Here is a 23,581-nt window from a genome sequence, read left to right as displayed (position 1 = left end):
CTATTTGGGAGGGGGAGGCTAGGGGTGGCATCATATTGAGTATGATTGTGCCCTCAGGTGACCTTCATATGCTCTTTCCAGTGGCATTCATTGCATAGGGGTCAGGCTGGCCCCCTTCCTCTTTTCCCCCAAAGCCAGGAATGCTGGAGCCAGTTATGCTCCAACTACCACCCATACTCAGATTAAAAATATACAACCCAGGTATTAATCCTGAGACTTTCCCGATCTTCACAGCTCCACCCAATATTTTAAATAAACCAGTTTCTTCTCTTTCGGTTCCCTTTTTGTCTCTGTTTGCCTTCATAACAATGACTGCATTTCAAATCATTCATTGCATGTGACATGTTTTGGGACATATGGCAGACACGAAGAGGCATTTTATAAATGCACCTTTGTTCTCTCTTCCCCCTCCTCATCTCTAAAACTGCCTAATTCAGACAGCGATTGTGCAGCAAAATTTTTTTGTTTTTAGTTAATTTGCTGTATTTTATGGAGAACTAAGTTGAAATGTTTGATCAATTACAGCCTAGCCCTGGGATCACAACAAAAATACTGGTACTCAGAAAATTGCTCACTTGCATGGTGAATGATATGTTACATCCTGTACTTTACTGTTTCCACTAATCACAACGTTTGAGACTTTAGAACATTTTTTTTTATATCTTGGCCGATAAACCAAGAGTTCATTTAAATTGCTGAACAAAAGCTGTCCAACGCATCTGCTCCTGCACTTTATGCTGGGGATATACTGCATCATAGTAATTAACTTTTGTTTTTCCCTTTAGGTGTAAATAACCCTATCATCATTCAGCCACAGTCAGAATCAATGGAATCTGAATCAACCCACCTGTCATCAGACCAAAAATCTGGCTACAGAAGTGATAACTAGAAACGGAGAATCAGAAAATTTATTTTGAGCAGGGTTCTGGAAATTAATTTTAATTGAACGTGTATGTAACTTATAGATTATGCCAATTTTTCTGAAGGATCTTCACACTCAACCAACGCATTTGTAAATTTGTTTTGTAATGTATTGTACAGTCTACATTTGTGTCAATATATCCAACCACAGAGCAACTGAAAAATGTTATGGGATATAACCTATTTTAAACAAAAGGGTTACTTGGCTGCTTAAAAAAAAAATCTGTAATCTGGCCAAAAATCTAAATCTCTTCATAACCATAGAAAATGAGTGCTGATATTCAGATCAACAATGAATTTAGTTGTGAATCCAGTGCTGCTATTATTGGGATTTTGATTTATTGGAAGTTTTGAATACCCATTTCTTAGTTCAAACCAACATATTATTGTATTCTCATTTCTCTCCCATACTGTTTTTCTGAGTAAATTTTACGGTGGGAAAATGTGGATTCATTTTTGATTGCCTGGCTTTGAATCTATCACAGAACTGCAAATACCAGCAGAGTGAAGGTTTGATAGCTATTACTAACCTGTTGCTAATAGTTCCTAATAAATTCCATGTAGTGTAACTTTACAAATGCAAAACGAAATCACTCCTTGCAGTATTTATCCTTATAACCTATTGAAAAGCCAATCTCGAGGACTTTGTTTTTTTTTGTGTCCAGCACTGTTGCGTTATAGGACTTTTTTTAATCCCATTCAACAAATGGTGACAGTGAATTTCTATAATGTGCTATGGCAGCAACTAAGTGAGAAAATTTGATTTAATGAGCCACTGACTAAAACATAATTTTCTGAGCTGGTCTTCATTTACACTTACTGATGACCTTTGCTGCATGGGAGGATTTTACAAGCTTCATTTATGTGACTATTGCAACTGTATATCTGTCTGAATTTTTGAATTTTTCTACAATGGTCACTAAAAATATAGTGAAAAAAAAAGACAGCATTGGAATTGATAGTGAAATAAAAGTAGAGCAAAACTTAAATCTACAGCTTTACCCTTAGTGTTCAATTTTGTCTAATTATTAAAATCAACACTGCTCTTTTGAAAGGAATTAGGCTGCTTTGGTGTTACCTGTAAAATAGATTATTGAATTTGCTTTTATCATTTCAAATCAGAAGCAACCAAATCTTTATACTGCTTATAGACTTTGGGTGAACAAACATATTGTAATAAATTTAGCAATTGAGTCTTGTTAAACAAGTTTTTGTGCTGTCACTAAATATAATCAAATTGTGTATGTCAACTAAAATGTTTTTCCAGGAATCATGAAATATATATTTAATCATTGCACACAACATAATTGAAAAATGGCAGAATTGGCCACTATTTTTAATGGTCCGTGTAATTGTAAATACTGGAACCTGTATGCTACATTTATTATACTGTACTTATTACTGAACTTTTAAAATGTTCATTTAACATTGTGTATAAACAATTTTATTACTGTGCATAAAGTTTCCATACTTGTGTATTTTTTAAATTATATGTTTACAGCTAACAAACCTCAGTAATGGAATTTGTTTTATGGTAAACTTTTGAGACAGAGAATAAGGCTGGTAGAAAAGGTCCTCAAAGCTGCAGTATATTATAGCAAAATATTTTTAGCACTCATTTGAAGTATCTTTAGGTCAGTGACTGATCCAGGCTTCAGGTAAGCGCATGCCATATTCCGGATAATATAAATGTGAACATCAGATGAATCCAGCTCAAGTACATTCTCTGTATACATGCATTTTCCAATTTCTGTTCCAATCCAGAAACTGGCTAATATTCCAGTAGACACGTGCAACACATTTTTGGTCTACTAACCCTCTTAACATCTGGATTGGCCTCTAATTATTAAAAATCTGGAGAGCACTTGTCCTGTTATGAAGGCAAATGTGGTCTCGCCAAAGGCAGCAAGTCAGCGCAAGTTGTTGCTTAACATTGCCTTGAGGACCAATGACTTGAGAGTTGCATAAAATGTATAATACTGTATCAAAACAGAATAACCATTTTAAACGATTTTTGTCACCGATCAAATTTATGCTAATCACTTTTGCAAAATATGTACTTTTCACATGATTGTCATTACTGTGGATGAACAATATAAATGGCACCTTTTGGCCAGTATTTCTTATTTTTCTATCATGTTCTGCAGCTTTAGTGCTGTCATTTTTTAATGAAGCAGTTTGCATCTCTAACACCTGTGCTGGTAATCTATGTTGCTGCGAATAAAGGGTTAATATTGATACTCATGTAACATAGTTTGTATGTCACATAGTGATTGCAACAGCAGCTTTCTCAGTAATTACTACAAGATTAATCTTTGAATAATTGCAATGTATTGAAACAGGAATCAATTATTCTTTGCTAAAGCACATGTTTTGTGTTCACTTTTTCCCTCCATGGGTAAAATTTTTTGTTTTATTTTTCAGAATTGTTGATGGGATGTTTAATGGGATGCGAAGTTAATTTAGTAATGAGGTTCTAGTCTACAAATCCTACCTTAACCATTTTTAAAAACATCAGTAGCATTTTGAAGATCTCAAGGTGTGAAAATTCTTGTGGTACAGTTCTATAGTTTAGATTCTGTCGAAGGAAGAGGTAGATGTTCTGACAAAGTGATTTTTTTTTTAAACAGATGCACAGTGCTACTTTATTTTAAAGCGTTACTCATAGAAGATTTTGCACACTCCGCCTGGATTGTTTCTGACTGAAATTTGTTAATACAAATGACTGGCATAAACAAGTGGTGCATCTTTTCATAAAATACTGAATGTTTTCCCTGCTATAAACATCTTTTGCAGTTAACATTTTTATTGTAACATTGACTGTTGTGGACTTTAGAGGACACAGCATACCTTGAGTACTGTATTACCCAGGGATTTATTCTTAAAAATATGAATTGAGATCAAAGTTGTTGAGCAACTATTAATTTTTAAAAATGAAGTCTGTTTAGACCAAACTAAATCGTGGCAAACCAAAACTTTGATCGGTGGTATCATTTATATAGCATTAAAAAGCAAGTGTTTGGGAGGGAGAGCAAAAATGTATTTAAAAATCAATTAACTTCCATTATTTAAAGAATCCATCTTTCCTGAACGCAAACGAATAGTAGTTCCATCTGGATGAATGGATTCTGCATCCACATTTGTTTGAAAGTTTTCTGAAGAAAAATTGTACCACAACGATCTATCTGACAAAGTGGAATTTGAAAACAGCACTTTCAGCTATAGAATGAGAGGAGTACAGCTCCTGTACACTTTTGACAGCTATACATTTATTAGTCCATTCACTAGAAAATCTAAATTGTATTTTTCCTGGAAATTACACTTTTGCAACCAATCTCACCTGATTTAAAAACAACAGATTTTTAAATAATGATTTTAACTTCACACAGTATAAGCTTAACTCTAATAAGGAATTAACTTAGGCATTGATACTTTCTGTTTTTGGGAACCCATTTATATTCCAGTTGTGTGCTCACCAGCATAAATAGTTATTGATTCTGCTAGATGTATAACAGTAAGTTGAAGAAAAAAACGTTAGGTTATAAATTGAGGATAAGCAATGGTGGTTTTAAAAAAAAGTTTACTTATTTCAAATGCCCACATCATTCATGGGAGTTAATGGCCACGTCACACGGGTTATCTTCAGCAGTAAATGTTAAGTGCTCCCTCTTATGGTGTCTATGCCATTTGATCAAAATTAAGCTTGACAAGTTGAACAGCCATCATATAATTTCACTATAATGTACTAATCTATGTCTGGCTAATGGATCAGAGACTGCTTAATACTAAAACATGTTATAATCCATCATAGTTTTGTCCGGGGGTGCAGTTATGCCGCAAAGCAGACACTGAATACAATCAAATTATATATGCCAACTGAAATGCAGAGCATTATAACTCCGGAGTAGGGTCCTGCCCCCACTCCAGATGACAGTGTCATACCACCTGGAGAAGAGAGTCTCTTACTGCTTGGACTTAAAGTTTAACTCCAGTGGAGTTTAAGTAGAACTCAGGGGTCTCGCGCACTCAAAACATTTAAAATTTAACATCTGGAACCCAGCTCTGTGAACGGTTATGAGTACGTAGACACGGAGCTCCCTCTTGGTCATGAATTGGAATTTGTAGCCAGACTGCCTGGTTAGAACTATTCTGTAGCTATAATTGTACCCTAGAATGAGTTGAGGTTAAAAAAAGCAGATCGCCAGTGATATGGGCAAGAAAACTCCAATCATGAATTCATAATTTACTGCCTTTGGAGTTAAATGCGAGCTTACATGCATTAGTGCTTTCAGTTGTTAATTTGGGGTATTATCACTTTAGTAACTTGACCAGCCTTCATGTTTGTACTCTCCAAAAGTGATGATAAGCATCTAAAATGTGAAATTAACTCATTTGGTGGAATCCCTATCTGATACTCAATTCTGGACAATAAATGTGGAATATATATGTAAACATACCTAAAAATTTTGAGTTTTTTAATCACTGGCAATAGTAAATGACGTGTTGCCTTCTAAGGCATTTAGGACTATTTGTTTAGGTACAGAAACTTTAGGCACAGCATTTTTGGGATTGCACTAAATACTGGAACTGTTTGCTCTGAATAACATCCCCATAATATCTTGTGCTGATTATTGGCCATACTCCACGAATTAATGAAATTGTTTTTCACAAAACATGTAAATATATTACTTGTGTATGCAATTTTAAAACCTGATGGCAACATTTTTTTACAAACAAATTTAATTGTCATTGCTTTGAATTACAAATGTAATGCTATGCAATTTTAGCCTGATGTAGAATTTGCCTCTTAAATTCTAAATGTATACGGGCATGTGCCATGTTACTCTGAACTGGGTTTGTGTTTTTATATCCGTTTCATATTGTCTGCTTAGAATGTGCCCCGTAATGGTATTTATTTTGGGAGTCAAGCTCTTCACAAATTGAGACAGTTTCCTTTTTGAATAATTTTTTTGTAATATTTTTTGCAGTTTTGTAGCTTACTAGAATTAAGAGCTGTTGGGAGCTTGTTTACCTGTTGCAAAGATTATGAATTTGCACTTAAATCAATGTATAGGCCAAGAACCACTGAAGCTATATTGAAAGACTGCTAGTTGGGAAAGAGAGTTAACAGAACTAAATCTAAATTAGTGGCAGTACTTCTTTGTTAATGATGTTGACAATATGTCCAACTCAACACTTCGGAAGAATGGAAAAATATTCTAGTAACAGTGTATATTCTTTATGAAATGTGATAGAGCCTATAATTTCTATAGTTTGCTTTCAAAAAATTATGCATGAAAAAACTTAAAACTAAATCATTGATTGCTCTGTAGCTACACATCCCAAGAAAAGGATGCTGTCTCATTTTCCACTTTTCTATCTCAGAAAAGGGTCTAAGGGAGATTTATTTTACTCCTAACTCTTGTAATAAGTCTCTGTGTTGTAATGAGAAATGTCTGCTGTCATAAAGTCTGAGCTGTATTTAATAATTCAGGGGCTTGGGGTATTTTTCAGTTTCCCTATTTAAAGGGATAGTGATAATTCATTTATAGGGAAATATGTGACATTACAATTTTAATCTAGACTGGGCTGTGTCTGGACTTAATGTGATCAGATTATATTTTGTACAATTTTATCTCATGAAAGACTTGACAATAAATGTGGATTCATAAGATGTTGGCTGGTACTTGTTTATTCTTATGGTTTAATCTAAATTTCACAAGATAGATAAAGTTGAAGAAGGCTATTCTAAGCTCATTGATCCAGAAAGATTCTACAACCTTTCCCTACCCCCCAAAATCATGGCATCTAACTGTTAAATGATTCCAGGATTTTACTTCCACTACCCTACTGGGAAATCTGTTCTAGCTTCTTTGTGAAGAAGAACTTACCTGCAGGCATGTAAGTGAGAATTAAATCTAATTAAGTAAGTCATGGAACTTAGGAGCATAAAAATAGTAGGATCAGAACTTGGCTAGATGACGTGTGAGCCATGTATGATGTGGCATATCTTGGCTCTGCAGAGTGTTTATGAATATATATGTATGAAGTGTTAGTTGTATTGCTCGAGCAGAGGAATGCTGAATTCAAGGACCAGTTGACTACACTCCAACCCACGGGAAGGAAAGATTCTGGGAGATGTATTCCAGAAGTTGATGGCTGTACAGGTGAAGAGAAATAGAAAAGAAAGTGAATGATCATGTGCAGCGGGAAGGGGAGTTGGAGACTCTACAGTAATGCAATGTCACTGTGTAGGAGACTGGAGGAACCAGTACAAGTAAACCTTGTGGGTCTGGACTAGGGGATACACAGCCTCTTTTGTAGCTGTCACCAAGGCACTCGAATGGCATGCTACTTCAGGTGCCAGAGTAAAGGATGTAATTGGTGGGAAAGCTTCTGCAGAGAGAGAGAAGTTAATGAGAAATTGTGGTTCACGTAGGAATCAGTGAAATAAGAAATAGTAAGATGGTATCTTGCAGAGGGAGTTTGAGGAGTTAGGTTCCAGATTAACGTGCAAGACTTCAAATGTAGTAATTATGCCCGGAGCTGTGCAATGGACAAGTAAGGGAGGAACAGATTAGATACATCAATGCATGACCAGAAAGATGGTGTGCAAGAAAGGTTTTCAGATTTCTAGGACATTGAAGAGGTTCTGGGGCAGGGTCATACTTTACCGATGGGTTGGTCCTCATTTTAAACTATTAAATGAGGCTAAAAGTAGAAAGGTCACCGGGCCCAAATGTTATATATGCCAGAATACTGAGGGGCTGGGGAGGAGATGGAGGCACAAACTATAATTTCTGGCAGTGAAAATTGTGCCAGGGGTGGCAAATGTTGAGAAGTCTGAGAGATTTAGGATGGAGCAGGCGAAACTTTTATTCCGGGTTTGAGGCTGTGTAATGCATTAGCTACAGCTAGTGATTGAAGCAAAGACCATGTCATCAATTAAGAAAAGGTTAGATAGGTCATTGAAGGAAAGAGACATAGGAGCAGTGTGGCCACATGGGATTAGGACTACTGCTCATGTGGAGGATAAACACCAACACATGGTTGGGACAAATGGAGGGTTTCCATGTTGTAATTTATGTTTAATTCTATGTTGTATCCTGTTTAAGAAAGACAAAAGCTAGGGAATTTAAGCCAATTAGTCTTGCCTGAGTTGTGGGTAAGGTTCTAGAGTCCATGAAAAAACACAATGAAATTAGTGAACATTTGGAGAGTGATCAGGGACAACCAGCATGGAATCATAGAATGGTTATAGCATAGAAGGAGGCCATTCGGCCCATCGAGCCAATTTGTAATGGTCAGATCATATTTGACTAATACAATTGAATTTTTTGAGGAAATTATGCTGCAAAGATAAAAGAATGCAATAGATTTTTATATATAGATCTATAGATACGAATTTTCAAAAGGTGTTTGATAGAGCATTTTTATCTTAGTTTATTGAATTCCTTATTGCTGGCCATTGTACACACACAGGGTTAAGTTCAGTTATTGCTAGCTGTTTTTTGCAAGCTAGGAAATTTACGTTACATTATGGTTAATTCATACCTCAGGGCAAAGCAGCAGCATGCTTAGTTTGAAAAGTCTTTGGTTTACATGATTTGACTGTTCATCATATGTGAATAGGAATCCATCCACCAAGTCATTTACAATATTTGGCACAGATCAATAAATCAAGCCATGCCATTCATTTCCAAACATCCTAGGTGATCCCTGGGATAGGAGTTTTGATTCATAGTTGTTTCTGGGGTGAAGACATGGTTTGAGTTTGAGAGAGGGCGGGTCTAATGATTCTTTGTAATCCCTTTGACAAACAGTTCTGTGTATGGGGTTCAGCTCACCAGTCAGTAAGTCACAAGCCAGCAGTAATAATGAGGTAAATCTGGCTCCTAGATGGTGTTTCACCAAGTAGTAAGTGAGCAACAGTTTCAAAGATCATTATGTTGAGAGGTACTGCAGGAGAAGTGCCTTTGTTATTTTGACATTTAGGAGAATATTAAAGATTGTAACTACTGTAAATATGCTGAATATTTTTCATTTGCCTGTTAATGTTAAATATATTTGTACTTTATATACCATCAGACCAAGAATCAGGCCATATTCGTCTGTCTACTAAAGATGAGGGAGTTGTGGCATCTGATATTTTCCAGTAAGCCAAAATACAATGGTAAGGATTCTGTGTTCAATCAATGGGTCTTGCTAAATTTACCTAAATATTGGGAAAATGAAGATATGCTCTAGTTCATAGGAACATGATGCCCGCTTTTGGGAGTAGTCATTAACTCTGAATCCAAATAGTATATTTAGTGTGAAAATGCAGAAACGTAACTTTAACATACAAGAGATGTTATGAGAATTAAATTAAATAGTATTATCGGAAATTTAGCTATCTCGACGGACGGATGGTTGGAGAATAGAATGCAAATGGTAATAGTAAATGAATGTTTTTTCAGATTGGCAGGATGTGCCCCAGGGACCTGTACTGGGACATATTTATTTTTTTCCCGTTTATATAAATGATTTGTGAATAATCACAAGAATAATAATATCAATGTTTGCTAATACCAGATTAGAGGGCATGCATGTGGACTTGGACAGGTTAGTAGAGTGGGCAGATGCAGAGAAATGTACGTTTTGAGGGGGGGGGAAAGGATAATGAAAGGATATATATCCTAAACGGTAATATTCTTAACAGAATGTAGGAACAAAGAGATCTAGGGGTGCAGATACATAGATCTTTAAAAGTGGGAGTGTAGGTAGACAAGGCCATAAAAAGACAAATGCGATTCTGGGATTTATACATAGAAGCATTGACTATTAAAGCAAGGAAGTGATACTGAATTTGTTAAAAAAAAAAGGATTGGTTAGGCCACAATTGGAATAGTGTATGCAGGTCTGAACACCTCATTATAGGAAGAATATTAGAGCCATGGGAAGGGTACAGCAAAGACTCGCTAGCATGATATCAGGAATGAGAGGTTAAAGCTATGAAGAAAGGCTCAAAAGGGGGGGCTTTCTTCACTTAATAGGAAGGGAGGTTAATAGGGGTTTTAAAAATCATGAACAATTTTGAGAGGCTTGTTTCCACTGGTTAGCGAATTGTTAACTGGGAATCATAATCTCGGGATACTCATTAGAAGAACAAAGCAGGAAATTGGAAGAAATTTTATCACAGGATTATTAGAATATGGAATGCTTTACCACAAGGTGACATTGAGGCAGAAAGTATAACATCATTTAAAATGGGATTGGATGTTATTTGAAAAGGAAAAAATACAAGACAATACAGAGAAAGCATAGGGGGATACCCTTTTTAGGAGTTCAGAATTCTAAAATTTCAATTTTTCTCGCAAAAAAAGGATATTTTTCAGCTCAACAGTGTAAACAGCAATCTAGTGGTATGGATTTAGCTAGCAATGCACCACCTTATTCTATGTTTTATTAAATACAAGGGTGCTGCCACTAGATAATCCTCAGCTTTTGAAAAACAAATTTCATGGCATAACATTTTATATTGTAAGTTGTAGACTTCAGTTTAGTACAGTTGGTGAGTTTGCCACTGGGCCTTTTAATACAGGCACTTCCCATTTACTACTACCATCTTAATTATATTTCTTTCCTTTCTGCATATATTAACTGTTAAGTTTATACATGTCATGCTGTCTTTTCTAATGTTTCTTTAGCTTATTCTTTAACAGTCAAGATTGACATTACAAGATTTCAGAATCAAAACCATTATCGTCAAACATTGGTTTACTCTGTTCCCAGATGCTAGGTAGGCGGGTTTTCCAGATATATTGGGATGGGACTAGAATTGGCACTATTAAACATGATACAATCTTGAACAGTGGGCCTATTAGTAAACGTTAAATGCAGCAACAAATTGCACTTGTATAGCCTTTTCACATTAAAAAGCTCTAAGGGAAGATATTGAACAGGGTTTTCCAATTCTACTGGAGTATCACTTGGAGAAATCACCAAGCTTGTAGGTAGGATTGAAATCTGTAACCTATTTGAATCATTGTCAAATAACGAAGTGTTGCTTACATGAATTTAATTCATTCCCACGTTTTATTGTTGATTTTTCATGAATAGTGGCAAGTTACAATTAGGGATGTTTTAAAGGGAAGCATAAAACATCTGTCCGCACATGTACCCATATTAACTGAAAACCAGTTATCACTAACTGCATCTGCAGTTCACTTTTTGCCAACTTTCCTAATTCCTTTTTGAAAGTAACTCAAAAGTTGTATGATTCTGGCTATTCATTTTCTTTTGTCAGCAACAAGAGCTACATGAGTGAAATATTAATCAGTTTTGTACCCTGTCATGCATGTTACTGAGTTAGTAGCCTCATGTTGCTATGTAGTGTGATTTTCCCCCCTGCTGGCTGTGTTACCGTTTGAAAATTTGACCCAGGTCACTTGTTTGGCTGCTATTTTGTTTACTGCGCTCAGTTTGACATAATGGGATTTTAAAAATCTCCATTAAAACACACCACCTTCTTGACCCTGGTTGTGGCTATCTATTACCTCCCACAAGGCACAATTCGCCAGCTGCACTCTGTGCAGATTTGGCACTGAGCGCAATGTCTAAATTTTTAGTGGAAGAGAATTCTCAGATAATGGTGTCCTTCAATGGAGAGTAGCTCACTGACTGTTTCACATCCAACTAAGTTAGAAAGAATAGCTCAGCAAAACTGCCCAGCAATACAACTTTAGAGCCCATAAGTGCTGCTTATAAAGAAAGAAAGGACTTCCATGTATATAGTCTTGCACAACCTCAGGGCATCCCAAACTGCTTTACAGCCAATGATGTACTTTTGAAGTGTAGTCGTTGTTGTAATGTAGAAAACACGGCAGCCAATTTGTGCGCAGCAAGGTCCCACAGACAGCAATGAGATGAATGACAAATCATCTGTTTTAGTGATGTTGGTTGAGAGATCAATGTTGGCCAGGACACCAAAAGAACTCCCCTGCTCCTCTTCAAAATAGTGCCATGGGGTTTTATACATCCATCTGAGGGGGCCAGTGGGGCATGATCTGTGTGTTTACTTGTTTGACATCATTGCATCGTTCAAAAGTTGGTAGAGGTGGTTTTGTCTGGGTAGATTGATGGCCATGCCTTCAGCCGTCTAGGCCCTAAGCCCTGGAATTGCCTCCCTAAACCTCTCCGCCTCTCCATCTCTCCTCCTTTAAGACACTCCTTAAAACCTACCTCTTTTACCAAGATTTCAGTCACCTGTCCTAATATTTCCTCCTTTGATTGTCAATTTTTGTCTGATTATGTTCCTGTGAAGCACCTTGGGATGTCTTACTATGTTAAAAGTGCTAGATAAATGTGAGTTTTTGTCGATGTAGCCCCAATTCTTTGGCATCAGCTGGTGTAGTCAATATTGACTTGTCAGTGCTTCTAAGACTGAAGCTAGGACATCTTTATAATGTATCTCTGCTGGAACCCTTCACCTATACCCTGATAGGGGTAAGAGAAAGGGTTTGGAGTCCTTTGGGCAGTAAATTTGTGTCAGTGATTGAATGAATTATTCATCTTTGAGAGTAATATAAAATCATGACCCAATCTGATCTTATTCAGTGCTCCACATAGAATAGAGGAGCAGAATAATATTGAATTAATCCAGGTAAGTTTCAGAGAAACCAAAAATTGAGATTCTGATTGCGAACTGAGGAAATAGGTGAGGGACTCTTTAAATAGCTTTATAAATTAGTGATCAAAGCCAAGAATCTTGGACAAAGTTTGGAGTCATTAGCAAATTTTATTTACAGAAAATACCAATAATAATATGGGTTTACAGAACTCAGGCTCGTCGTCTTGTTCCTCACCTAGTCATCAACAGCACTGGGCTTTTTATATACACATCAAATGTGTGACTGTGAGCTGGTAAAGCTATTAACTGAAAGACTCAGCTTCTATTGATTGATCAATCAGTTTAGTCAGTACACGTAATATACGTATTGTTACACAATCATTACAGTGCCCTTTTCTGTATATTTCATGATCAGGATGAACAGCAGGTGACTGAAAACAGGCCCTGTGGAATTCCGCTCGTCATTCCCTTCCCCTCTGATAGAACTTCATTTATCACAATTGTTTTCTCTTTAGCCTATGTAGCTAGTTAATTTGCTATTAATTGAATACAATTTTCTCAAGACTTGCATGCAGAACCTTATGAAAGTCTTGTGGATTCACGAGATTCACCCTATTCTGAATTCATACTGACGTGCTCTTCATGCTTTTTAAAATCGTATTGATATTGTCCCACTGTCCATCACTTTCTCCATTACCAGTCTTAGATTAATTGGTAAAAATCAGATCAGCCATGATCTCATTAAATGGCGGAGTAGGCTCGAGGGGCCGAATGGCCTACTCCTGCTCCCATCTCTTATGCTCTTATGGTCTTAAAACACAGGCTTTTGTAATGTGGCATGGGGTAGTGGAAGAGAAGGAGATTGCTACAATATAAAAGACAATATGTTGCTATAGAACATGCATCAAAGGTTGTTTACAACAAAGCTATGGCTCCGGGAAAGCAATGATAGAAAGTAACAGTATGGTGTGAAAAGGCATGGTGGAATCGGATGTCCAAATTCTATAACTAGCTCTCTGCCGTGTCTTCCCAAGGTTGCTCTCTCTCCTCTTGGAGCTAGCTGCAAACAGCATGTTTAACTTTAACCCTTTTAATCTCACACACATATACATAGGACGGCTGATTGTGGAATGTCCAACTCCAAGTCCTTCTCTTTAAGTTTTTTAAGGGTTTTCACCAGCTCCTTCAGGCGAGGAGGGTTCAGAAATCTCGACCTCCCACTCCATGTACCATATTACCAGAGGATCATCAGGCCCATAGTCTGGGATTGTCCTTATGGAGTCAATGGATGTCTTGTTCTCCTTAAATTGCTCATTGTCATCGTCCAAAAGCCATAAAAGGATTATGGGAATGATAGACTGTACCAGATGCAGCAGATGTGGTGGCCTTGTATGGATCAGACCGTGAATGACTGCCTCATGTGTTCCCAGAATGACCTGTCCCAGGTTTTCTGTTCCTGCCACTTCTTTATGGTTGATATGTACCCACCTATCCCTTTTATCAATCTGAATCTTGTACACATTACTACTCAATCTATTATCAAGAAAAGTCCTTTGAATCTCTTTGCCCACTTTCCTGTGATCTTGTTCAGTTTCATCATTGTCCCTCACTTCAAGACCTCCAACATAAGGGCCAAACTTGTGCCGGCACTTATTATTGTGGCCAATGGATAGGGCGGAACTTAGGTACACTTGTTGTAAATGAGTGTGTAACTGCTCCATATATGTGTTCATGGTCACGCTCTCGTGTTGAGGTCCGGAGAGGACACTGCCTAGTAAAGTTCTGGCAACCGCATCAGGTGTCCCGTCGTGATCTCGAACGGAGTATGTCCCGTTGCCCGGGAGGGGTTACCCCGAATGGCCATCAATATGAGCAGCATTACAACATCGCAAGTCTTACCAGCCTTGATAACTCGCTGCTTAAGGGTATGATTCTTATCTCGACCATCCCAGCTACCTGAGGGTTATATGGAATGTGAAATTTTTGCCTGATTCCTAGGAGCTTTAGTGTCTCCTTTATCACCTGATTATGATATGAATCCCTTGATTGGACTCAATTGTCTTTGGCCTCCCCTGCGAGTGAAAACATGCTCAATAAGTACTTTTGCAGTTTGTGTAGCAGTGGTGCGTCTCACAGGGATAGCCTCAACCCATTTAGAAATGCAGAAAATTATAACCAAATCGTACCGGTTCCCCTTCTGAGTCCTCTGAAACGGGCCAATGAAACAGTGCAAATTTCTCCATGGGCGGTGCGATGCTGGGACATGGCTGAGGGTGTTTTAACTCTGGACCCGGGATCATACTGGGCACACATGAGACAGTCATTCACAGTCTGATCCATACAAGGCCACCATATCTGCTGCATTAGCCTTTGTACCAGGCTCTCCCCCTTCTGGTGTCCACTAGAGGTGTGGGTCCAACGTACCACCTCATTACCAAGTGACTGCAGGGCTACCTATTTTCCCTGATAAAACAAGTTATTCTGTACTATAAAATTGTACTTTCTGTTAAAGCCATTTTTGGGCCATGAGCCTCACCTTTGATGGTCACCTGGACTGATTCAATCCAGGGAACCTGACCCTATACCCCTGCAAGATCTAAAGGGGGTGTTTCACTTTGAACTTTACTTATCTGGCCCTGCAAGACTACGGGTGGTTCCCACAATTCTAGGGCAGCCTCAAACATCTCGGCTAACTGATCTGCCTTGCCGTTCTCACTGGTTCACTTTTTAGATTGGGCTCGGAATTTGACCACTCCTAAAGGCTGTTGCCTCATCTCAGCCTCTGCCAGTATCCACTGGGTCAGCCCTGCCAAAGGCAATGTCTTACTGTTCGCAGAGGTAAATCCCCATTCATTCCAAATTGGTAGGTAGTCAGTTAAAGACGAACAGGTAAAGTCACTGTTAGAGAATATAGTGAGAGGGCCCTAAAATTCCGACATCTGTAATACATAAGCTATTGCTGCCAGCTCTGCGATTGGGTGGAGCGACCTCCCTTTACCCACATTGATTTTTCAATTCCCAACTTGGGAACATAAATCCCAAACCCCACAATCGATCCTTCTGGAGTGAGATGACTAGATCCGTCCACAAAAACATACATGGAACCTTCTATAGAACCCGGGATAAAGGGTCCTTTGCTGAGCTCAGAGCTGGTTAAAGTGCAGTCGTGGCTTTCCAGGTAGCAACAGCCTAGCTGCCAAATACAAAAAAGTGCAGATATGCCGAACCTCTAAGTTTCTCTCCTGCAGTCCTAGAGTCCACCTCGTTTCATAGTTGTTAGAAACTGACTCATCCCTGAGGACCCCTGATAACAATACTCTCTGAGCAGTCAAAAGAATGATCTTACCCATAATGTAGGAGAATTTCATTGCCCCACAGTATACTGCCAGCAAATGTCTCTTGTAGGCAATATATGTCTGCTCCACTGGTGTCAGTAATCAGGAGGCATCATTATTTTTTTAAGGGACAATGAAACTGCTTGTAAAGTGACTGCTCTTTCTACTCAGAAAGCTGTGACTCAGTACATTGAAATGCTTGAAGCGCACAAGGTGTCAGACCAACCACTAAAAAAACTAGTACAGCAGGTACTTAACTTCAGCAATGCAGAAGTAAGGGTTAATAACTTCTTGCTTGTCAAAAACTTAGGGGGTGGGGGAGGAATCAATTACAATAGCAGGTCTCAGACTTGCAGTAACTAAGAAAACTGTGCTTTGTAAATGTTTGAATTGATTTAAAACAAGACACTATGTTTAAACAATTTAAACTATGTAAAGCATAGCAGTTTCTAGCTGTAATCCAATTTAAAAAATGTGTTTTGTGCTTTTAACAGTAGCATAATGAAAATTTCAGTCAAAGTAAATCCACGCCAGCGTCTTTAACTTAAAATGTAAAGCACAAAAGTTTTCCTCAAATCTACCATATTCTGGGGGCACAATCTTGTCTAAGTATAAGATTTTATTAAGAGTTACATTAAAAGGTAAGTAGTAAAAAATGTTAAAATACAATGGTACAAGTTATAGCACACTAAGTAAGATGTTGCAATACAACCTGGCAAAAGGTTTACACCGACAAGACTCCTGAGGTGATCAAACTTGACCCTGCAATAAGATATTGAGCTGTCCAGTCACTCCGAGAATATTCTAACAAATATGTTGCACGCTCTTACTTATATACCCATAATCACACAATAAAATCTGCTGTATCCCTAACTTCCTTCGTGTTCACATGTCAATCAATTTCTCTGTATGCCAAACACCATCTGCTGCCGCCTTACTTTCCCCAACAAGATAGTAATGCTTCCCATGCCAGCATGTTTATAAACATCTATAGTACTCGGAGACATGGCGCCTCATAACTTGATCAACCAAGGACACTTAGTCAACAAGGTTTGAGACAATTTCAAATACACTTAAAAGAATATCGAATTAAGACTTTATGGAAAAATTCAGGTACTTACATATGGCTAGTGGGGGTTACAGAGTTAGGAGCAAGGCCATAAAGGGATTTGAATGAGGCTGACAATTTTAAATTTGAAGGAGATGAGAGTCAATATAGGTCAGCGTGCAGAGGGGTGATGGGTGAACTGGACTTAGTGAGGAATGGGATATGGGCAGCAGAGTTTTGGATCAGCTGAAGTTTATGGAGGGTGGAGAATGGGAGGCTGGCCAAGGGAATATTGGAATAGTTGAATCTGGAGGTGACAAAGGTGTGGGTGAGGGTTTCGACAGAAGACTGGCTGAGGCAAGAGCAGAGGCTGGCATGTTAAGAAGGTGGTCTCTGTGATGGAGAGGATATGGGGTTGGAAGCTCAGTTCTAGGTCAAATACGACGCTAAGATTGTGAACAGTTGACTTCAACCTGAGACAGTCGTCGAGTAGGGGAGTGGAATTAATGGCAAAGGTGGAAGACGATGGCTTCAGACTTCCCAGTGTTCAACTGGAGAAAATTGCAGTTCATCCAGGACTGGATGTGGGACAAGCAAGCTGACAACACAGAGTCGGTGGAGAGGTCAAAAGAGGTGGTGGAAAGGTAGAGCATGGCACCGTCATCATACATGTGGAACCTGATGCCATGCCTTTGTTGCCAAGGGGAAGCATGTAGATAAGGAAGAGGAGGGGGCCTTTGATAGATCCTTGCGAGACTCCAGCGGTAACAGCTCAGGGGCGGAACGTGAAGCCATTGCTGGAGATGCTCTGGCTACGAATGGATATGATGTGGAGATGCCGGTGATGGACTGGGGTTGACAAATGTAAAGAATCTTGCAACACCAGGTTATAGTCCAACAGTTTTATTTGAAAATCACAAGCTTTCGGAGATTATCTCCTTCTTCAGGTGAATTTAATTTCAGGGTTTTGAATTTGAAATTTAATTCCTTAATTTAGGGAGTTGATTTCAAAAGCATTTGAAATGCATACAATTTTTTTTTAAGCAATTCACTGATCAATTTATATCTAATCTGTGGCATGCTACATGACTAAATGTCACTTGACTGGGATAAGAGATGCCCAACAAATGGCTCTTCCACATTTCAGTCTCACATTTCATGAGATAAATATGGAGTGAGGAATGCAGAGCCCACAACTGTCAGCCCATGTGACTTGTTGCTTAAAAGAAAAGAAATACGATCCTCCACGAAGTGAATCTAAAATTAACTGTTTGCCCATCAGTTGAAGTTTCAGCTGAGAGCAAAAGGTGGAAAAAACAGAGCTCTGAAGAGAGGGACAAAATTTAATTACTACTTAGCTGATCAAGTGAACCTCCTGATTTCGGGGATGAACCTCGCGGTGGGCTTCAAACCGATGCTCGGAGACGCACAGACAATGGACAGTTTGGAGAAACAACTTATTTGTCCCATTTGTCTGGAAATGTTCACAAAACCCGTAGTAATTTTACCGTGCCAGCATAATTTGTGTAGAAAATGTGCCAATGATGTTTTCCAGGTAGGTGTTTCAATTATTACCAATACTCAGCTGTGGTATCGTTCTCAATTTTAGTGTACTAATAATAGATTGGGCTTTAGAGTACCTGCTTTCTGTGTTTAGATTTTTAGTAAAATGTATGAACTTTTTATGTAAGTGAATAGTGCCCTTCAGAAAAAGGTATTTTTGGTAAGACTGCTTTTAATATTCTTTCCAAGCCTGTTTGTGTGTGAGGTTGTTTGGATGGCAGAACTGCGAGTTAAGGAACAACAGTGGAAGGGAAAATGAGAAAGGAAAAAAAGTCAGATCACAAACATGGTGGGGAGGAGGGGGAGAAATGACGATTGAGTCCAGCTCATCCCTTTAAAAAACCTATTTCTCATTGTCTGACCTATGGGCGATAGCACTGGTGTTGAACTGCATGATATATCATTCATGAAAAAAATTGTAACATAAATCTAAAGAAAAACTACAACAAGAGCAAGTTTGAGAAAGAGACAAAATAGCATGAGAGTAACAGGTGGCATAGCTGAATAATATTTTGATTTTTTTTTTTAAGAGCTGATTGACATTTTCATTTGATATATAACTTCCAGGCTTCCAACCCATTTTGGCAGTCGAGGGGCTCCACTACAGTAGCTTCGGGGGGTCGCTTTCGCTGTCCTTCCTGCCGACATGAGGTAGTGCTGGATCGCCATGGAGTTTACGGCCTGCAGAGAAATCTCCTGGTGGAAAATATCATTGACATCTACAAGCAAGAATCATCCAGGTTACGCAATGTGCTTTATTTATAGAGACAGCTGGACAGAGGGTACATGTGCTTTAGTGAATGGTCTGCAGGCATAAAAAACAAGTTTCATCTTTCTGTAGTTGCCTTTTGTTTTTGCTGTTTCCCTGTTTGTCCTCTTGTGTGCTGTATCACCCTCTTGTAACCACTCACTCCCACATTGTTCTTTCAGCTGAGGTGGGGGAAAAAATAAAATACTTTTCGAAGTGCAGTCACTGTTGTAATTTAGGGAAACACAGCAGCCGGTTTGTGCACATGAACAGAGTGAGATTACTGACCAGATAATTTGTTTTAGTGATGGGGTTTAAGGCCATGATTTTCTGAGTCAGAGGTGAGAGTAACATCACTGAGTCAAGGATGGCACCATCTAAAGCTTTACACTGGCCCCCAGAGATTGATTTAATTATCATTAATTATTTCACTTAACACTTTACCCTGATATCATGATCACTCTATTGTATTATTTCTCCAAAATTATCCTTAGCAGGAAAAAATAACGACTCAAGAGCCTAAATAAGTAAGGACACAGTGCTCAAACTAGGAGAATAATAAAGTACCAAGGGACATTGATATTATGCGGAGTTGCTAATGCAGTTATTTTGCTTTAACAATGAGAATGTAGTCGCCCTTTACACTGTGATCTGAATTATATGCAGATAATATAGTACAGTACAACAAATGCTGAAGACAAATTCTGATCAAATTAAATTCCACATTCCGATGGAGGAGTAGAGAGAAATATCCACAACTAGCTTTGATTTGATTACGTATGAGATTTAAATAGATTATATGGAGCTGAATTGAAGAGATTACTTTTACGTGTCTATTGAGAGACCAATAACAAACGAGTACAGTGTTGAAATATCTCAAGGTATAGATCACTATACTCCGCACTATTCCCTCCACAAGATAATTGACCATTTCAATTTTACTTTGTGAGAAAAGGTGATGTTATGCCAGGTTTCTCACTATTTTAATTTATACTGGTGGATCTCTCATGACGTTGCTCCTGGTGATTTGTAGAATGCGGTATTTTATAATGCTCCTAGCAGAGCAGAGATGCCCCCTCCCACCAACAGCTCAACACTGTCTTTCTCTTACCCTGTTGCTTCATGAAGTCTCTTCCCTCTTCCCTTTAAGGAGGCCTAGGATTTCCAACTCTGGTTGGATGTATTCCTGGAGGTTTCAACACATGACCTCCCATCTCCAACCGCCTAACCCGGTCAAAAAACACTTTTCCCAGCTCCAATATTTTTATAACTAATAATAAACAATAGTGTTCAAAGAAAATGAAAAATTATAGCCCAATTTGATTTTTCTCCTGTGTTGCTTGCATCAGTGTCTAGGAGATTAATCTTTAATTCATGGAGACTCCAGAACAGTCCTGGATGGTTGGCAACCCTACCTTTGCCCCTTAAGCGATTTTCTCTCTCTCTCTCCATCCCTTACAACAGGATACCTGTTGCTCTCATTCTCTTTTCACGCCCTCTTGAAAAAGGTTGGCCTCTTTCTCTCCCTGCCCCCAAATGAAGTTTCTCTCTGTTTCTCTCTTTCTTCCCCTCCCATCCCAACTAGGTACCTCTCTGCAAAAAATAGACAGTGATAAGGAGGGAGGAAGCCATATTACTTGGGTGCTGCTTCTGGGATTTCCGGTCCTGGGCTTCTGCGTCAGAAGGCAGATGAACAAAATTTAACAGACAGACTCCTGCACATGTTGGTGTGGGGAGGGTGGTGGTGGTGGCGGGGAGGAGAGTAGGGGCGCCTGAGCATTCCTCTGCTAGGAAAGTAGACAGACAAATTTTAGTAGCCAGACTCCCTTGCATGCTGGTGTTTGGAAGGGAGAAAATGACCATGTGTTGGCAGTTGGGAGTTGCTGCTCTAAAGAAAGCCACAGTTGGCCTTGGAAATTGAAGACCAGAGAAAGCTGATGGACAAATTTAATGTAACATTTGCATGATTGCTTGCCAGGATGAAGGTATTCTCTGTTGCTGCAGAGCTAAGCTAAGCCCGCTTTCTTACTTGCACCAAGTCCTGTTCGCCCATCGCCACTGTGCTTGCTGACCTACATTGGCTCCTGGTCCGGCAATGCCTCACTTTAAAAATTCTCATCCTTGTCTTCAAATTCTGCCATGGCCTCACCGATCTCTACCTCTGTAACCTCCTTCAGCCCTACAGCCCTCTGAGATTTCTGTGCTCCTTTAATTCTGGCTTCTTGCGCGTCCCCAATTTTCATCGCTCCATCATTGGTGGACGTGCCTTCAACTGCCTAGGCCCTAGGTTCTGGAATTCCCTCCCTAATTCTCTATGCCTCTCTACCTCTCTCTCCTCCTTTAAGACACTCCTTAAAACCTACCTCTTTGACCAAGCTTTTGGTCACTTGTCCTAATATCTCCTTATGTGGCTCAGTGTCAAATTTTGTTTGATAACACTCCTGTGAAGCGTCGTGGGACGTTTTACTACGTTAAAGGTGCTATATAAATGCAAATTGTTGTTGGTGCTAAGGTTACAATTTAATGTGATTTTTGAATTATTTTTTGTTCTAATGTGTTTTTAAGTGGTAAATATAATTTGTAGGGGTTGTAGTATGATGGGTGAAGATCAGTCAGGGTAGCTGTTTCTTGCCGAATTGTTTCGGTGGAATAACAAAAATAGAAAATAACAGATTAGAGGGGAGAAAGACCAATTCAACCAATGAGGAACAAGAAAATTGAGGGTCAGTCAAAATAGATGCAAAACCTTTTAATATAAATTATATATCACTTTCACATAATTGTAAAATTGATGGAGCAGAGAGGCTTACAGAGCTGTGGGTTTTGTTCACCACTGGGCTTAAACACTTCAGTTAAAATGAAGAAAATATTAAAGTTGTTTCTGATTCTTGTGGAAAAACATTACAGAGGATCTACTAAGGTTTTTCTTTTGTTATGAAAACAATCAAAATATTACCTTACATGTTCCTATTCCTTACATATTCCTAAAATGATGCCTTTTTAGGTAATAACATCATTTCTATGGATGGAGATATTGCCTACTTTCCCATAGCACCATACATTTAAATCAAATTGCTGTGCAAATGGAGTCATTGTGGTCATCACCTGCCAGGACCGATAGTCAGAAAACAACTGGTTCTCCCTCTAATATCAGGAACGATCCTGGCAGAGATACTAGTGAGCTCATTATCTATCCTGGAAGGCTAATATTATAACTATTAGCTATGTATGAGGGGTGTAATGACAACTGATTCAATGGCCTGACAATGAAGCATCCTTTGCCTAAAGGTCACACGGCAGGTGTGAGATTAGAAATATCTGGTTAGTTTGTTCTATCATCTAAAATTCCATTTTTCTTAGTTACTGTATAACCGTATGGCATGTCAATCACAATGATGCCATCTATGTCAGAATACATTGCATACAGTAGAATCAATGATGTGGAGATGCTGGTGATGGACTGGGGTGGACAAATGTAAGGAATCTTACAACACCAGGTTATAGTCCAACAAATTTATTTTAAAATCACAAGCTTTCGGAGATTATCTCCTTCGTCAGTAGAATCAATGGTATACCTTCATACAATGAAAAAATACAGAGTTACAAACCAGATTTCTCTATGATGCAGCACCACATTTTACTTTCTTTAAAATACTTGGCGAAAGATTGTTTTTCTGAGTAAACTATTGAACTTTACAGGTTTTATTTTTAGAGTTGCAATGTCTTGAATAATTTTTTTCAAAACAAAGGCACATTTTAATGAATAGCCCAGCATCCCATTGCCTCCAGCAGTTAAGATGCAAGATTCCCAACTAGAGAGCTGCATACGAGTGTTCAAGATGCTCGTTGCAGATGGGCAAGTTTCAACAATTCACAGTTGGGCCACTGAAAGGAGCTACACAGGAGCAAGGCATTCGATCTGCGGCCGGGGTGGGGGGCGAATGGGACTAATATGTTATTCGCTCTGCTTGCAAAGCCACTGCCTCTTACTCTGGCTCATAGACAGTAGAGATCTACAAAGATAATGTTTCGTTGTCAGCAGGAAGGTGTTTGTGTGATGCTGAGTAGAAGCCTAGAAGACAATGGAAAACATGTTTTTAAAAAAATTAATCTTAAATAAATACATTAATAGCATAATGTGCACATTTTACAGTAATAGCAAATATAAGAGAACAAAGGCACGGTGTTAATGTATAGACAATATGTTTAGCCGTCAATATACTATTAAAAATGGTGAGTGGCCTCAAAATTCCTTAGATATAGTGACTGCTGTCAGTGCTGTGAGGGTCAGATTATGTTCTTTTGCCTGTGTTCCATCCCCATTCTGTAATGAGGTAGTCGGGACGTTCTTCTCA

The 23,581-nt window shown here is 38.6% G+C and overlaps 2 protein-coding genes across 7 annotated transcripts in view; both read left to right on the top strand.

Moving 5' to 3' along the window:
• Positions 1–6,595, top strand: part of dnajc5ga (DnaJ (Hsp40) homolog, subfamily C, member 5 gamma a) — a 49,788-nt gene extending 43,193 nt beyond the window's left edge. For 2 of the 3 annotated variants that reach the window (XM_067984450.1, XM_067984449.1), the window contains exon 5: positions 786–876. In XM_067984450.1, coding sequence (XP_067840551.1) covers positions 786–791 — 6 coding nt within the window. In that variant the 3' untranslated portion in view covers positions 792–876. Of the gene's footprint in view, positions 1–785 lie in introns of all 3 variants that reach the window. The other variant, XM_067984448.1, reaches the window with a different exon arrangement.
• An 11,575-nt stretch (positions 6,596–18,170) lies between these two features.
• The window catches only part of trim54 (tripartite motif containing 54), a 56,844-nt gene continuing 51,433 nt past the window's right edge, over positions 18,171–23,581 (top strand). For 3 of the 4 annotated variants that reach the window (XM_067984443.1, XM_067984445.1, XM_067984444.1), the window contains exons 1-2: positions 18,171–18,470; positions 19,046–19,218. In XM_067984443.1, the coding sequence (XP_067840544.1) occupies positions 18,303–18,470; positions 19,046–19,218 (341 nt within the window). In that variant the 5' untranslated portion in view covers positions 18,171–18,302. The remainder of the gene's footprint in view (positions 18,471–19,045; positions 19,219–23,581) is intronic. The other variant, XM_067984447.1, reaches the window with a different exon arrangement.

Source organism: Heptranchias perlo, chromosome 5 (assembly GCF_035084215.1).
Source record: "Heptranchias perlo isolate sHepPer1 chromosome 5, sHepPer1.hap1, whole genome shotgun sequence".
NCBI lineage: Eukaryota > Metazoa > Chordata > Chondrichthyes > Hexanchiformes > Hexanchidae > Heptranchias > Heptranchias perlo.
This window is presented reverse-complemented; position numbering and strand designations above follow the sequence as displayed.